At 33.5% G+C, this 18,196-nt stretch overlaps 1 protein-coding gene across 1 annotated transcript in view; it reads right to left on the bottom strand.

The window, feature by feature from the left end:
* Positions 1-18,196, bottom strand: part of DCDC1 (doublecortin domain containing 1) — a 509,452-nt gene that overhangs the window by 367,638 nt on the left and 123,618 nt on the right. The window contains 1 exon segment of the mRNA XM_056135538.1: positions 16,090-16,256. Within this exon segment, the coding sequence (XP_055991513.1) occupies positions 16,090-16,256 (167 nt within the window).

Raw genomic sequence — 18,196 nt, 5'->3', positions numbered from 1 at the left:
CACACCACAGAGACTGGCACACAACCAAAAGAACAAAAGCAACTGGTGTTGGCGAGGATGTGGGAAGAAAGGGACTCTCCTTCACTGTTGGTGGGAATGCCGACTGGTTCAGCCCTTTTGGAAAACATTATGGTCGCTTCTCAAAAAATTATAAATTGAGCTCCCATTTGACCCAGCAATGCCGCCTCTCAGAGTATATCCCAGAGATGCAAAAGAGTATAGTAGAAATGACATCTGCACTTGTATGTTCATTGCAGCACTGTTTACGATAGCCAGAATCTGGAAAAAACCCAAGTGCTTGAGAACAGATGACTGGTTAAAGAAACTTTGGTACATCTACGCAATACTATGCAGCTATTAGAAAAGATGAAGTCATGAAATTTGTGTATAAGTGGATCAACATGGAAAGTACCATGTTACGTGAAATGTGTCAGAAAGAGAGAGCCAGACATAGAAAGACTGCACTCATTTGTGGAATATAAAGTAACAGAATGGGAGACTTACACCCAAGAATAGTAGAGATGAGTACCAGGATGATTGCTCCAAGGTTTGGAAGCCAGCCTCGCATGCTGGGGGGAAAGGCAGCTCAGATAGAAAAGGGAACACCAAGTAAAGGGTGCTTGGAGGACTACTTCATTTAGATAAATGACATCACATCGGGATGGGAGATGTGAGCTGAAAGAAGACTATAGACTGAACATGATGGCCACTCAATACCTATACTACAAACCACAACATCCAAAAAGAGAAAGAGAACAAAAGGGAATGTCCTGCCACAGAAGCGGGGGTGGGGGGGGGGCGCTGTGGTGGGAGGGATACTGGGATAATTGGTGGTGGAGAATGGGCACTGTTGGAGGGATATGTACTCGGTCATTGTATCACTGAAACTTAAGCATAAAAGTTTGTAAGACTGTAACTGTATCTCATGGTGATTCATTTAAAAATAAAAATGAAAAAAATAGTTAAATTTTAAAAAGATGATAAAAAAAGTTAATTTAACCAAAAATCATATTTATTTTTTGTTAAATCTAATTTTAAAGACCTTTGAAGGGGGATAGTTTGGGCCACATCCTGGAGTTAGGGAACTACATGGTGTGGTGCAAGGGACCGTTTGAGGTTGGCTACATGCAAGGCAAGTGCATACCATGGCTCCTGATCTTCTTTTTGCTGCTCCACCATTCCAAGTGAGCATAGTCTCCGGTGGGTATCACAGGGCCATCCAGAACAGGAGGCAAGGTCCCTTCCTTCCAGTCAGGTCCCAGCATCCTCCATGCCAAACATGTATCATATTAATGGGCCCACACCTCAGCTTGGTGCCCATATTCTTATGAAATACAGCAGAAACTTGACCAGAGAATGAAATAGTTTCTCTGTAAAGACGTTATAAAGTTTCAGAAGAAACTGAAAAATTATTACCAATACTGTAAGAACTTCCTGTTAAAATCCAAGTGGAGATACTTCATTTAGATAAATGACATTCATTAAAAATTCATACCACAGATAAACAGATAAGATACTCACTAAGGATATTATTATGTATAACTGTTGAAGTATTTGGAAGACTCTTTTAAACATATCTGGGTACTATTTATCTAGATTAGTTGCTGGGTGTGATCCCCGCCTACTGGAATTTGGAGGATCTGGGTGGAGGATGCTCGGCCCAAATCTGAGTAGGCTTGGAGATCTTGGCCCCGGAACCCGCGTGACTTTGTCCCTCTGCCAGTACCTTCATGTGTGCGGAGAGTGGTCTCAGCATGGTGGTGGCTGGTCCTGGAGATCTTTGGCTGCCGGAGTCCTGGTCGGGGCGGGGAGGAAAGCTCAACCCGCTCCCCTCCAAGGGATCCCTCCAAGGGACCCCAATGACATCCTATTATTGACATCTTATTATCTCATTCCTACTTTGGAGAAATTGGCAGGCTACCGAATGTAGCCTGCCCACATGGCAGAGTCTGGCAAACTCCCTGTGGCGTACCCAATATGCCAAATACCAGTAACAATGATGGGTCTCATTCTCCTAAAGAGCCTTGAATATAATCTCAGGGCTAGGATGAAGGAGACGTTACTGGGGCCTGCTCGAGGCAATCAACGATTAACAGGATGATTTGTGATTTGTGATTGTGATTTATCTAGATTAGTTCTTAATAAAAGTTCTTAGTCTCATAGAATGTTCTTATAGAAAATATTTTTTATACTTTAATATTTTCTCTGAATATTTGAAAATTTATAAAAATTGTTCTATAATTCTAAACAATTAACATGCCAAAGATAAAAATATTGTCATTAATATATTCAGATGCCAAGGTGTCGAAAATCAGATGGGCTGGTCACGTAATGAGATTTAAAGACGACCGTTGGACTAGAGCTGTTACTGATTGGATTCCACGGGATGTCAAAAGACCGCGTGGCCGCCCACCTACCAGATGGTCAGACTTCTTCGTCAAGATCATGAACGATCGGTTTGAGGCCCTTCATGCTCCCGGAGCGAACAGATGCCATTGGGCTACACTAGCACGCGACAGGGACAAATGGAGACGTTACTGGCGCCCGCTCGAGCAAATCGACGACTAACGGGAAGTTAAGTGATTAAGTGATTAATATATTCAGATAAATGCTATTAAGGTAAATTCTAAAATTGATCTCTCAATTTGGATGTCATACACTATATAAAGTTTACAATTTCTAATGCTCTATAAATATGATTTTATGCTATATTTGTACTATGTATTTAATGTTATGTAGAGAAAAACCATTTTTAAGTTTCACCATAAATATGGTTTTTTTTGTTTTGATTTTGTTTTTTATTTTATTTAGGCACCATGATTTACAAAGCTGTTAATAACAGTGTTTGTGATTTTTAAATAAGAATTGAAAATCTATTTTAATGGAACCAGGTAGATAGTTCAAAGGGTTGGAGTACATATCTTGCATATAGAGGCTCCAGTTTCAAGTTATGGCACCATGTGGTATTCTGAGAACCTCTGGGTGTGGCCCTTGAGGATCTTGAATACAGTAAGGTCATATTAACTAACCCAGTATTAAACCTTCAGGTCTGCACAGCCTGGCTGAATATGACTCTGAGGATCCCCGGGCTCATCCCATGAGCACTGCCTGAGAAGTATTTCCAGAAATATTAATTAATTTTGCTGTTCTTAAAAATTCTAATTTGAATGTACAAAGGACCATTGAACAAGATGATAGTTAACTAAAAGGAATATTAAAAATGTCTAATCACAGGGGCTGGAGCGACAGCACAGCGGGTAGGGCATTTGCCTTGCACGGAGCCAACCTGGGTTTGATTCCCAGCATCCCATATTGTCCCCCAAGCACCGCCAGGAATAATTCCTGAGTGCATGAGCCAGAAGTAGGCCCTGTGCATCGCCAGGTGTGACCCAAAAACCAAAAAAAAAAATGTCTAACCACATGAGCAGTACAGCAATACAGCAAGAAGTACTAATAATAGAATTTAAATATGCATAGATTAAGCTACAAAATATTAAAGTAAATAACAGATTCTGAAAAAGTGAAATTGACAAAAAATTTTGAAAGATTTATCAAATTACTCATTTTATTTTATAAACTTAATAATTTTTATTTGGGTACTATCCTTAATAAATAATTACTAAGAAGTAATTACTAGTTATAGTAATTAATAATTGCTACTTAATTAAACAATTAAATTATATATTAAAACCTACTATTATAAATCATTGTAACAAAATAATAGTTACCAATTATAGTAATAAATAATTGCTAAGAAGTAATTACTAATCATAAATAATTACTAAGAAATTCTTTTGAAGAAGAAAAAAATGTAAGTGTACTACAATAGGAGAATTGTTAGGTACAGTATACTAGTATTCTCCAAAGAAATAAAACCAATAAGTACATAACAAGATGTAATTATGTAGATATATATAAAATAATTATTAGGAGGAATAAACTCATGAAATCATCAAGTCCCGGAAGTCATACATCTGCTAACTGATAGATGAAACCTTGGGAAACTGATATAGTTCCAGACTAGATCTGAAGGCCTGACACAGAGGAACCAATAGTCTAAGCCCTCTGGTCCAAGAAAAAAGAGTAGCAATGTTCAAAGTCAAGAGAATATGGATGTCCCAACTGAAGCAAATACAGTTATGTAAACCTTATTTTGGAATAATTTTGTTTATAGATCTATTCAGATATGTTCACTGAATTGTAATGTTGATTTCTTTTATTTTTAACTGTGCATTGTAAAATGCACAAAAAATGCACATCTCTTACTACTGATTTTAATCAAAAAGCATGGAAGGTACAAATGTAGAAGGAGTAAATAGCTTAAAGTTCATCCTTGAAAAAATGGTTTGGTTTGGTTTTGTTGTTGGGGGTCACATCCTGCAGTGCTCAGTGCTTACACCTGGCTCTTCCCTCAGGGATCACTCCTAGCAGACTCAAGAGACCATGTAGGGTGCGGGGGATAAAACCTGGGCTGGCTGCGTGAAAGGCAAACACCATGCCCACTGTATTACTGTTACTGTATTATTACCTCCTTAAAGCTCACCCTTTTTTTTAAGTCTCAAAGGGTCAGTAAGATGGTGTGTAGGAAAGCTCAGAAGAGAGGCAGAATGCAAGCACAAAGAGTTTGTCTACTATCTCCCAGCCACGCCCCAGAAAGGCGTAAGAAAGTTAGATAGTTGAGGAGAAGGCTAAGAACAAAAAACTTCCATCTGTATTCTCATTTGATACACTGGAACTGTATCTAGTTGCATGTTGAAGCTACCTACTTCACCACATTGATCAGAAGTGATCTATAGGCAAATGCAGCTGAATGGTGACTAAGAAACAAAGAGAGGGCCATAGTCTAGTTTTGTTAAATTGTTTTCAGATGGGCTGTGATAAGAACTACCACTTTACAGAAGATTTCTGGGAAATAAAAATGTAAGAAAATCATTTGCCAGAGGGGCCAAAGATCACTTGATCACTTGACTTCCTGTTAATCGTCGATTTGCTCGAGCGGGTGCCAGTAACGTCTCCATTTGTCCTTGTCGCGTGCTAGTGTAGCCCAATGGCGTCTGTTCGCTCTAGGAACATGAAGAGACTCAAACGGATCATTCATGATCTTGATGAAGAAGTCTGACCATCTGGTAGGTGGGCGGCCACGCGGTCTTTTGACATCCCGTGGAATCCAGTCGGTAACAGCTCTAGTCCAACGGTCGTCTTTAAATCTCATTACGTGACCAGCCCATCTGATTTTTGACACCTTGGCAAAAGAGACAGCATCCCTGATTCTTGACCTTCGACGGAGGTCAGAACTCCGGATTCTTTCTCTCGTTTTTACCTCCACTACCCAGCCGCCGCCATACTCCAGGACGCTTTCCGGACCTGCATGGCCACTTTGCGGCCGCGCGACACATTATAAGACATTAAATACCCATTCTCCAGAATTGCCGTGCCACATTTGATAGGGTTCAAATATAGTGACACCTACAAGGGCGATTAGAGGTCGCCCCAAATGCCTCTATTCCTCTTGGAAAGCCTGGCAAGCTACCGAGAGTATTCCGCGTGCATGGCAGAGCCTCGCAAGCTATCCGTTGTGTATTCGATATGCCAGAACCAGTAATTACAGTGGGTCTCATTCCCCTGACCCTGAAGGCTTCACCAATATGGCAGCATTGAGAAGAATGAGAAGGGGCCAAAGATAGTGAGCAAAAATTTTTACAGAAATGTCAGTTACGAACTTCAGCAAAACAGAGGACCAGCAACACCCTCAGCAGCAGAGACCACTTTTATCCTCTAGCACCATAGGACCTCCAAAACATTTCATTCATGCACCATCTAAAAAAATTTTTAAGCTATATGCCTCTCCTTAAAAACTGTGTATCCTTATGAAGGGTATTGGAGCACTGTATGACTAAAACCCAATCATGAAAAACTTTGTAACCCAATCATGGTGATTCAATTAAAAAATAAAAATTAATTAATTAAAACTGTGTATCAGTATTTTAAACTGCTATTTAAAGTTTTTTATCTTAAAAATGATTGACAAGGATATCTCCTCTGGTCTATTTTAAATATTGTCATTACTAAATAAAACAGTTAACTTTTTCTTTTCCAGTCTATCCAGTTATATCAAATGCAGAGCAATTTTATGTCAATAGTCAACTATTAAAGTATACACAAACTCTTCTTGGACAATAAAACATTTATATCTTAATTTATCACCTATATGGGTTATGAATCACCAGTTTTACAAATCTTATGATTACCATGTAAACAGAATAGTGCTGTCATACTAGGTGGTTGCAGATAATAATTTTTAATTATAATTATGACAGTTGTACACAATGGCTTTAAAAATTTATTGTGACATTTCTTCACCATTTAATATCCTATGAACCTAAAAAATATTATGGGAAATTCTCAACATCTAAAAAATCTTGCCTATACCCTGCTCTTAATTATTAAATATCAATTATCTCTTCCTTTTTTGTTTTGTTTTGCCTTGAGTGAAACCTGGTGATATTCAGGGGTCAACATCTCTGAGGTGCCATATTATCAAAAAAGAGTAGGCTACATGCAAGCAAGTATCTTAACCTCTGTATTATACTGTAGTTCCAACATCAATTATTTCTTTATAAGGTTTTATTATCTTTCCAGGATGACCAATGACCTGCTTTATTTAACTAACAAAAAAATTTAAATATAGCCTATTTGAAAACAACTTACTACTAACTTACTAACTTAATCCTAGCCTCATGTATCTATACATGTTAACTTTTTTTTTGTTTTGCTTTTTGAGTCCCATCCAGCAATGATGCTCAGGGGTTACTCCTGGCTCCGCACTCAAGAATTACTCCTGATAGTGCTCGGGGGACCATACAGGATTTAAGGGATCAAACTCAAGTAAGCCACACGCAAAATGTCCTACCCACCCACTGTACTATTGTTCTGGCCCATATGTTAACTTTTTAAATCCTCTCTGCCATTTCAGTTAATGAAGTCCATTCAAACAGCAAATATTTCATTCTTATCCCATTAAAATTCTGCCGGATTGTCTCATCTTACAAGTATCATATTGCTATGAACCCATTTGCCTCATCTATAATACTAATAAAAGGATTACTTTTATGTGAAATCTAAAAAAAATGTCAAATTTATTGGAACAGAAAAGATTACCTGGTCTGCTGGGGAATAGAGGGCAAGCAAATAGGAACAAACTTTGCACCTAAAAGAAGAATAAGTCCTAAAGATCTAATATAAAGCATTGATAACGCTATTTTCTACAACTGAAATTTGCTGAGTAGAAAATAAATGTTCTCACCAAAATGAAATAACACATGAGTTGATGGAATGTGCTAATTATATGTAAATCTTTTGAGTGTTTCAGCTATCAAATCACAATGGTGCATATCTTACAATTTTCAATTATACTTCGCCAATAAAACAAAAAAATTAACTATAAAGATGAGATGATCATGACAATAATACCTAATGACCGATATGTCCAAGAAACTGCTTTAAGAAGAGTTCTATCTATAGGTATTAACTATTTAATCTTTATATTAATATTTACTAAGATCTATAAAAGAATACTGAACTGTATGGTTTCTAAAGTTCATTTAACATTAAAATGCTTTTATTGTTTTATTCTTTTTGTCTTTGTAAGCTTGGGCAATTTGTAAGTATTTGGAAGTGATTAACAGGTGACAAAGCACCAGGGCCATTCCTGAGTTGGGTTACTTGGGGACCACCAAAGCAGCACCCAGGAGCACTAGAGAGGATGCATTTAGTACTGGGGATACATTAATGTAAAGTATGTCCTCCATCACTTTAGTCACATCCTTGAGACCCATTTTTTTCATCATTAATTTAAGTACTGATAATACACAGAATTCTAAAAGATAATATACTCTGCTACTTATTCATAGGGATCTTGGGAAACACAAGTCCAAAAGGTGTCCACCTGGTGGTTAGATGGCAAATAGATTGTAATCAGTGTGAAATTTTGTTTTGTTTTGTTTTGGGTCTTCCCTTTCCCCCTCTACACACACAGTTTATTTTTTTTTATTTTATAAAGATTACCTCATCACTTAACAATAAAACACAGACAAGTTCAAAATTCTTTGTTATTTTGTTATCCAATGAATGTAAAATCAAACACCAGAGGTATAGTGGAAAATCTGACTGAATTTCTTTCTTCTAGCATAGAAGCCCACTAGAAGATTCAGTAACAATGTGGCTATTGAGCACCTGAATATGAATAGTGAAACCAAAGAACTAAATTTTAATTTTATTTAATTTATATTAAGTTAAACTTTAAAAACATTTGGGCATAGTGTTTTGGGAAATATAATTCAATGGACATATTTTACCTTTGATCAGTCAAGGCTAAAGAGTAGATCTATCAGTCTCTAATTTGAAACTTTCAATATTCACTTCCCAATGGCATAAATTAAATGTTTTGAGAAATGGGATATAATATTGTCATATCCTATTTTACAAGTGTGATTTTTAAGCAGTTGAAGTATTTTTCAAAATGTGAAAATCTTTAGCAAATTGATTTTCCGATATAGTTAACTTGAGAAAAATTACATTAAAGGGAGAAATTTGAAAAATTCTATAATCATTACCATCTATAATTATTTTTACTAAATAAGGAAATGATTGCATTATTTGAATATAAGCATTTTTTGAAGTGATCTTGTTTTTTTGAAACTAATCTTAATAGAGAAGGAACCACTACAGGTGTCTCGTAATAAAATAAGCAAGCAATAATTTCTAGAAGTCTTTTTGTAATCAATTAGTAGTCAGACTTCTTATAATGAAATATTTTAATAAACAGTTAATGACAACACTGATCAGTTTAAGTGAGAGAGAGGAGATACGGTCTAATCTAAAACAGTTGGTTTTCTTCACTCTAAGGATATGTCTTTCTCTGATAATGTTTTAGTCCTTCAAAGAAAAAAATTCATATTCTTGTCCATTCACACAAACCTCTCAGTGAGCATTATTGTTTTGGGAGGAGGGGCAGCAGGCAGGGGGCCAGGGTTGTTGACGGAAGAGATAGACTGTCAGGTGAAGATAGAATGCTCTGCCCTCTCTAACCAGCTGAAGACTCGGCATGATTGTTTTCTTACAAATAATACCTGTGGGTGTTGAAACTGTTCAGGGAATCTATCAAACACACTCTTTCACTTTGCTGCTGTAACTCTATAAAATTTATTCTCATTTCAGAAGAGTCATAGGCAATAATAGCTGTAGGTGGTTGAGTAATTTAAGGAAAATTTGTCAGATCTACTTTCACTTACTTTACCGAAACAATTTTATACTTATTGGAGGGTTTAAAATGCAACACTTTCTACTGCAGCATGATTAAAATGATCAAGATACAAAAATCTTCTAGTTATCTAGGCAGTAACTGTCTTAAATATAAGTAGAGATAATATTACAGTAGGATGCTTTGATCAGAAAAGAAAAATAAATTATTGCTATAAATTAATCCTTTCTATTTATTTCACAATAATATATGTCATTAATACATAAATGTATGAGAATAGGAATATCTGAACAAATGTAATTTAGAAAAATGCTTTAGTAATATATTAAGGCTAAATAATTCTTCTCAAGGAAACTTGAACACCAGGTTTATTAATTTATGTTAATAACTATATAAACGTGAAAGAGCTATACAAAATATTTATTTAAAGTATCTATATAAAAATAAATGAAAGAATAAAGTAACAGTCTTTTCTGATTAGTTAACTTTCTCTATTAAGTCACTCTATTTACATATTAATATCATTTTATATTATAAAAATACACATGTGACTTTTAAAAAGTTTTATATTAGACAACTACAAGTCCACTTACAATTTCAGAGGAATAAATGCTCAATAGTACTTAGTTAAAAATTTTTTTCATATTGCTTAATCTAAAAATATGATAAAATATGATAACTAAAAATTTTAAATGGCTCATGGAAAACAGTGATAAGCAGATATTTTTAAATGACAATTTAAGGATATATATTCTTAGACAATGCCCAAATAGAACTTACCCTTCATTAAATTGTTAACATTCTGCACCATATACATATTAAAATAAACTTTATAATAAATCTATTTTAAAACATCATTTAAAAAGTAAATTGACTCTGTTTTTGAAGAGTGTTTAATAATTATAAAGATAGCATTTTAATGGAAAGTTATCCACCTGGGATGGTAATAACACTCCCAGTTGTATATGACTAAATTACCATGCAAAAATAGAAAAATCTTTACCTAACCTTTCTCTAAAATGAGTTATTTAATAATTTTCATGACAAAAGTTCCATTTGAGCAAGTGGTACACATTGACATTTAGTAATAAAATTCTAGGCAAATTAATGAAAAATACATATTTGAACTTTTTTCTCCTGTCCTAAACAGGTATATGGCAAGTTAAATGAAATGCTGCAGGAAGATGACCGTGTCATGGAAAATGACGGAAAAGAGTTCGTATTCTAATATCATTTCTCATTTTATTCCATTGTCAGATTCTTTCCCTCTCTGCAATAATTACCTATGCACAAACTCTAGATGGCAATATTGCACTTACTGTACTTTAGAGAAAATTGTCACAGTCAGTCCCCACATATCCTCTTTATCAACATTTTATGTGCCACGGATCTATAGCCTCTTATTATAAGTGTAATGAAGCAGAAGTTATTGAAGCATTTTATTGATTGCTCAGATCACAAGTTTACTGCCATACTGAATTGGCACCTTACTCGCTGAAGCAAACTGCTGACACCTTTTTTAAAAAGTGACAACTACATCTATTTCATGACCAGAAATCCATTTTCATCTCTATCAAGACAAGAATGCAATTTTCACTTCATTTAACTGATGTTAGGCCTGCTCAAAGCATGACACTTAGAAAAAGGCACAAGTTTAAGGTTCTTAAAATACTTCAAGTAACTAGAATGCAGCTTGGTTTCAGGGGGAAAAAATTAACTATCATTAAAATCTACAAAAAACCTAATATTCTAAAAAATTTTTCCAGAACTTTTAAAAGCAGTTTCTAATTTGAAAACTGTATGACACTTAAACTATTTTTAATAGTAAGATACACAGACACACACATATGTATGTATGTAAGTACGTAAAAGCATATTTTGTCCCAAGAATTCAAATGGCATTAAAAAGTTCACAATTGAAATATCTTGGGAATTTCCTGGGAAAAGCAGGGAGAAATATATAAATGGTATCTAATATATAGCATGTGAGTATAGTTAGTAATACTGTAGCATATACTTGAAAGTTTATGAAAGTACAAGCTAAATGTTCTCATCGTAAAATAAAATGGTGATTACTTAAGGTTACAGAAGTATTAACTAATCCTTCGTTGTGGTAACCATTTTGAAATCTATGTGTAATAATAAATCACAAATTATTACACTGTACATTTTAGACTCACACAGTTTTATGTAAATTGCTTTTAATATAGCTCTGAGAAAAAGGTGGTGGCAGGCTAAAAAATGATAGATTTCTATGTCTTATATTTATGAAATACAGAAATAGTTATGCCTCCAGCAATGGTAAGACGAATGAATGATTTTGATAGATTGGATATGAAAATAATAAACTTTTAAAAATTCTTTTTATAGAAAATAGAAACACTGAGATTCCTTTATGCAATAAATGTAATTCTGTCAGGACTAAATGTGATTCAATTCAATTTTTAATTGAATTATTTCTGAATAGAACTCTTGTTGTTATTGGTTTGACATCAAAGTGTCAAACTTATTAGAAATATGGGTAAAGTGAGCCAATATTAACTAACAGTTTTTTAAACAAAATCTACCTGCTCACATAGATTAGTTTGATGTAGCAAGAAATTTTAAGTTAAAAACACACACAAAAATAATTGCTGAAACAAGATAGTTATTTCTTTATCCAAGATATGCTCACAAAATAAGTTACCTTTAAAGTTTGGAAAATGAAACCCAATTTTTTAAATAGAAATTTAGAGACTAAAACTTTGGACCCAATATATAATTGAGAAATATTTAGAAATAGCATATAATAGCATTCAAAAATACCTTACAGTAATAAATTCAAAGGAGCTTATACTGGCACACACACAAAAAAGTAACTTACTCAAGCAGAAAGTTAAAGTATTCAACGAACTTTACAAAGTCTTGACCTATTATAAATAACCCAAGTACATACCCCAGAGGTATTAGACATAAAATAGTCAGTTTTATTCCAATACAGTCACAATGTTTAGAAAATGCCTCAAGATCTTAAAAAAAATTTGAGACCATTTGTAAATTTATTTTTAAGTAATCAAACAAACTAAAATTTAATTTTAAAGTTGATCATTAACTTCCAAAGTATAATATTTGGGGCGATGATTTAAAAATTTTGAAAATTTGTTATTTCTTTATCCCAGGGAATTCAACTTTTTTCATGATTGAGATAATGGTTGCTAAGATATTACAGTTACTCACTTTCTTTGTTTCGACTCTGAATTTCAGAATTGGCAATGCAGTCTGTAACAACTGTTAAACTACAATGTCAGCCTCATTAAAGGACTAAACTATGTTTTGAATTCTTTTTTAAAACTGATTTTAAAATAAAAGGAGTTCTATGAAGAAGTTTTAATCATAGGTCTACAGGATTTCTGCTGGATGGGCAGAAAAGTTCACAGAAGTACCAAAAATGGGAAGACAGTTCTTGGAACAACTTTTCCCAAAACCACATTGGGGCTTAAGATCAGCCATTCTAATTTATTATTTCTATTCTCGCCTGGCCCAGTTCCAGGGACATCTATGCATCTCTACTGTGTTTCTGAACAAACTGACATATATTTTGTTTACTGACAGCAACTAAAAGCTCTATATAGGATCATAAATAAAGAAGATCATGTTTAAAAATCACTAATATCATTTTAAAAGGTAGTGCTGGCTTGTGTTTTGGCCTCTGTTTTGCTGTGTTAGACCCATGAATGACAGCTTCCCTGCTTGAAGCACACAGAAAGCACAGCCTTCCTCATTCACTGACAGGACTGTGGCCTTTTCACACGTTCCTTCCACAGCAGTGTTTGTCCCCAAACACTGGAACTCAACACAATGGCATTCCTACTTCAACACCCCCACCAACAGCACCACCACATAACAAGAATGCTAATGAGATTCAATAGGCCCGTCACTGAAAGTGTTAACTGCATTTCATAGAAACCCGGTTATGCTACTTCAGAGATTGCCAATTAAATAGATTCTGCTTTGCTCTGAGCAATTTCTAAGATGTTTCCAGTTTTAAGGAAATAAATGTGATAAATGTAAAGCTAAGTGACTTTATGCTGTCCTAAATATATCTCATTTTATATACGCGAATCAGTATATATTTAAGACCACACTAATGGACTAGGCTTAATTCAGTTGCATGCTGTAACAACCAAGTTAAAGTTAAAAAAATGGAAAGTGAATAAATGCATAAATAACAAAGAATGTAGTCTGACACTTTTTTAAAAGCTATAATTTCACAATTTCAGAGGGATTTCCTTTGGAAATTCCAAAACCTCAAATTTGGAATTTTTTTCAATTTAAAGTATATATAAGATTTTGATAGAATCCCAGGGGAGAGAGGAGATTGTTGTTTAATACTTACTCTAAAAAATGCAATAAATGAAAAGATATCAAGAGTTAATACGCCCCTATTATGTTAAAGTTCAGATTAAGGAAACAGAAATTATCATCTATCTTCATTTTACATATCTAATGATTCTTCAACACAATCTTAGATAAAATTATTTAGAAAAAGCTATCCCCTAAGGTCAAATGAAGCAAATGCAGTTCAAATAAAGTTCATTAATGCTAAGAGGGATAGCTGCTAATAAATCCTGTTTCTAAATAAAGCAATTGCCAGGGTTAACACTTAACCACGAATGACCTGATAACAGTAAGACTACAGAGACTTTTCTAAACATGAAAGGTCATTTTAAACTATCAAAATAAAAAAAGATATAAAATAATTTAAAATATCTGTAAATAAACACATCTTAAATAGAAATTTGCAATGAAAATGTATAAGTAAATTTAAATGTATCTTCAAATTATATTTTAAATAGAACTGAGACACATTATTTAAAAAATTAAATGGTTATGTACAATTCTTTAAAATTATTATCACTTACTGAAAGAAAAAGACATAGTTAGAAAATAATCTAGGTATTTTAATATTCTCAGAATTGTCAATATAGAAAGTTATATATGATTTTGACTGATATAATTTTAGAGATGTTCAAAATATTAACTTTTATTCATATTTTGTTTCTTTAATAACATGTACTTTCATCAAGATTCATTAAGAAAATTTCATATTGGTTCATTAAGAAATATTTAAAAATATAAGCAATTTATTTTATAGCAGTTCCTTTTCTCACAATACACAGAACACTTTAAAATCTCATGCTATTAATTTTATATATTTAAAATTTTAATACTTAGAACAAGAACAATGGGAGAAAACATATAACTACCTTAAAGGCCTCACTTTTTTTTAAATGTAGGAGTACTTCTATTTTTAAAGCTCTCACTTTTAAGAAAATTTAGAAAGTATGTAACTTTTTTAAATTGATTTAGGCAGTATGTCTATTTTCTCATATTTATCATTAAATATTTTAAAATATGTGGAATCAAAACACATAATATGCATTTAATGAGTGCAATTGAACATATTTCATTTTGTAATATAATTGCACCTTAAAAGTTAAATATTTCCATTTAAATAATTTAATCTAAATACAACAGAATGTGCTTTTATATATATCATCTTAATAAAAGTTTCTAAAATGAGATTGGATTTAATTTTTTAGTATTTGTTATTACAAATAAATTAACAGGTACATTTTTGGAGATATTGAAATTAACTATGTATGGCAAAAATGACCCCACATTTTGAGAATGAAAGTTTCTCATGGGAAGGAAGTTTTCTGTTTGTTTGTTTTGAATCACCGTGAGATACACAGCTACAAAGTTGTGCACGATTTATTTTCAGTCATAGAATGTTCTAATACCCATCTTTTCACCGGTGTACATTTTCCACCACCAATTTTCATGCTAGTTCTGGGTGGTGCAAGAATCTTGTAGTCAATACAAATTGTTCTTTTCCAAAGCAGACAGCAGGAGGTGCTGTGTGAACACTGAGCTGTATCACATCCCTATTTCCCCTCCCCCTGCACACAGAGAATAATGGCATAATGCTTCCAAAATATTCATTTTTCAGCAGCCTGTGGCCTGAGATAATGAACCAACTTCTTGACTGGAACCTCCCAGTTATAAATGTAGGACCCAACCCATTATTTAATATGGTAAAATGTATGTTTAATTTCAAATGATCAAAGGAAAAGGGGATTCTGAAAATATAGCAAATCCATTTTTATCTTATAAATTGGCATTAATCATTCTGTTGTACAACGTAAATTTTACATTAAGATAAATTAAAGTACTAGTATCTAGTTATATAGTAGTTGAAGATAGTTATTGAAATATCACTTTATATACACACATTTTACTCATATTTAAGGAAAAATACTTAGAAAAAATCTAGCTTAAACGAATTAAATATATTTATTCTATTTCTGTTTCAGCACATGTTTAATAATCATAAATGAAATAAGCTATTCTTGATACAAAGTTAATTCATAATTTCAATTCCCAAGTTATAACTGATTATATTTTAGCCCAATTTCCACAACAGAATTTCTGATTTTTTTTTAAAGAGGAGTAAACTTTTCAAATGTCTTAGGAGCAATTCATCATGTATTTTTTTTAAAGTAACAATCTACAGAATTTTCATATAAGGAGTTGCCTTCACATTGCACAGTATGTAGCAAGAAAAGATGAGACATATGACATCCCATACCAAAAGACAGATACAATTAGCCCCATTATTGTTGGCTTTGAGATTACAGAAGAAGCATTTTGGCTCCCTAATGGGCGCTGAGCTCATGAAATACATGTCACAGATCTTTTATGACACGATGCCAATCACTGCCTCCTTACAACTAAGTACATTTTTTTAGAAAATAAAAAAAGCTGGCTTTTTAAGAGGGGTGACTCACCTGTTTATAATATATTTTTGCAGACTTTAATCGTTGGTACAAGGCCAAAAGAACTTCTTGGATGTACATCTTAGCTCCTGAGGGACTGAAACCTTCTCCCTTAGAAACCCAAACTGGTCCCCGCAAAGGTGTGATGGAATTCTGCAGGCATTTTTCAAGCAGAGCAACTATGAAAAAAAAAATATATGGGAAAATAAATTCTTTGACCCAACCAAAATACACTGCCAGGAATAAGCCCCAATCCTAGAGATAACTCTTAACATCTATTATTTATATCTGACCTGGGTTAAATCATAGAGAGGCAATTCCTGCATTACTAGTGGCCACCATGAAGGATGTATTTATATTGAGACACCCCCCACCCACCCCATGCAAGACTCATAAGCTTTGTGCGCACACCTGAATAGTTCTGAAGTGTGCCTAACTAGCTGCACAGAGTGTCATGGTGTGCACTGATTGCCTTATCTTCTCATTTATCACAGATGAGTTGGAACCAACCTTGCTGAAATCTACTTGCATTGTCCTTATAAAATTGTAAGATCCATGTTGTTTCTGTATAGAGCTTCCTGTAGAGGAGTCTATAGACCTAACACATTACATCTGGAAATTATTCATAAAATATAATGCATCCCCACCTTTAGAAGACATCCGTTATGTGTCTTTACATTGCGGATGCTTAAATAACCACTAAAACAGTATGGTAAGACTGTTTAATACAGGGATTTGAGTTGGGGGGAGTATCTTAAGCCAGCATTTTATCATACTTTTAAGTTTCTGGAATTTAAGCTAGTCAAAGATTTAGGAATACTATTCCAACTAAGCATCTTGTAAACAGATAAAATATATTTACTTGTGGGCCTGTATTGCAACATCTTTATGGACTTGACAGACATGTTTATACACTTTTCACACGATTAGCTTATAAAATCTTTCTAGTGTAAAATAGTCAAATAACATGGCAGCTAGCTAACATTTTTCAATTTCGCTCTGAAAAGCTAGAAATAAAGAAATAAAAAGAATCTTAGGCACACTTGAGAACCCAGAAAAACAAAAGTGCCATATTTTTTAATGTAGTCTTTAACTGACTGCCTACACATATTACAGCATAAATATACTTTAAAAAAACAAACAAAACTATATAGTTTGGCTTCCTTATCTTGATACATACTTCTACTAAAAAGAAATTAAATGAATCACCAGAAAAGAAAATAGGTTCATGTCATTGGTTATGTTATATGTTGCATATTTTATGCAGAGAGGCCTAGCATAGCAATCTGGAAATTGAATTACAATTAGATTCAGCTGAGCTGCTGAGTTGCTGAGTTATGCAAATGGCCTTTGCTACTGGTATTCGCTGAATTTTGCTCCTAGTAAGAAAGTTGTACATTTTATGGCCCTAAGTTCTGCAATTCTCTACCAAAGCACAATTTAAATTTTAATATATTCAACACTAAGGAGAACTCTGGAAATGTTGGGAAACATTGAGACTCTCTCAAAAAATGTATAATAGAAATCAATTTTGCTTATCATTTTTCCTAAAGACACTTAGCTAAGAATCCTCAGCACTTTCAGTTAACTGCTACAATATTCACAATTATTATTCATTACATTTTAATACATATACTTTTAATTGACACATTGATTAGACCCAGTTTCAAACATGAAAAGGCATTACATAAATACCTGTTAAACTAAATTAAGATAAATAAATTGTAAGCAAATTGATAATAAACTTGAATGATTTACAGCCTGAATTAATTTGGAACTTAAATCTGAGAAAGCATTATCAAATTCTCCAGGCATAAAGCCTTATTCTTCTATGCTTGTCAAAAAATAGTTATTAAAGTTTCTGTGTTGATGTAAATTTTTAATTGGATTTTGTACCCTCGATAAGAATTTATTTTAAAATACAATTTAGAAAAAAAACAAATTATATCAAAATGCAAACAATGTAAGAATTGATACTGAGTGGGAAATAGCTCCCCTGCTCCACATGATTTATGTAATTAGGAATACTATGGAAACCAGAAACTGCAAAGCAAAGAAAGCAGTATTCACAAGCTGGTTTTATAAGGGACTTCAGAATCTGCTCTGAACTTGTTGAATA

Source organism: Sorex fumeus, unplaced genomic scaffold (assembly GCF_029834395.1).
Source record: "Sorex fumeus unplaced genomic scaffold, SorFum_2.1 ptg000007l, whole genome shotgun sequence".
In the NCBI taxonomy this organism is placed as follows: Eukaryota; Metazoa; Chordata; class Mammalia; order Eulipotyphla; family Soricidae; genus Sorex; species Sorex fumeus.
The sequence above is the reverse complement of the archived record's forward strand: the minus strand, read 5'-3'. Positions and strand labels throughout refer to the sequence as shown.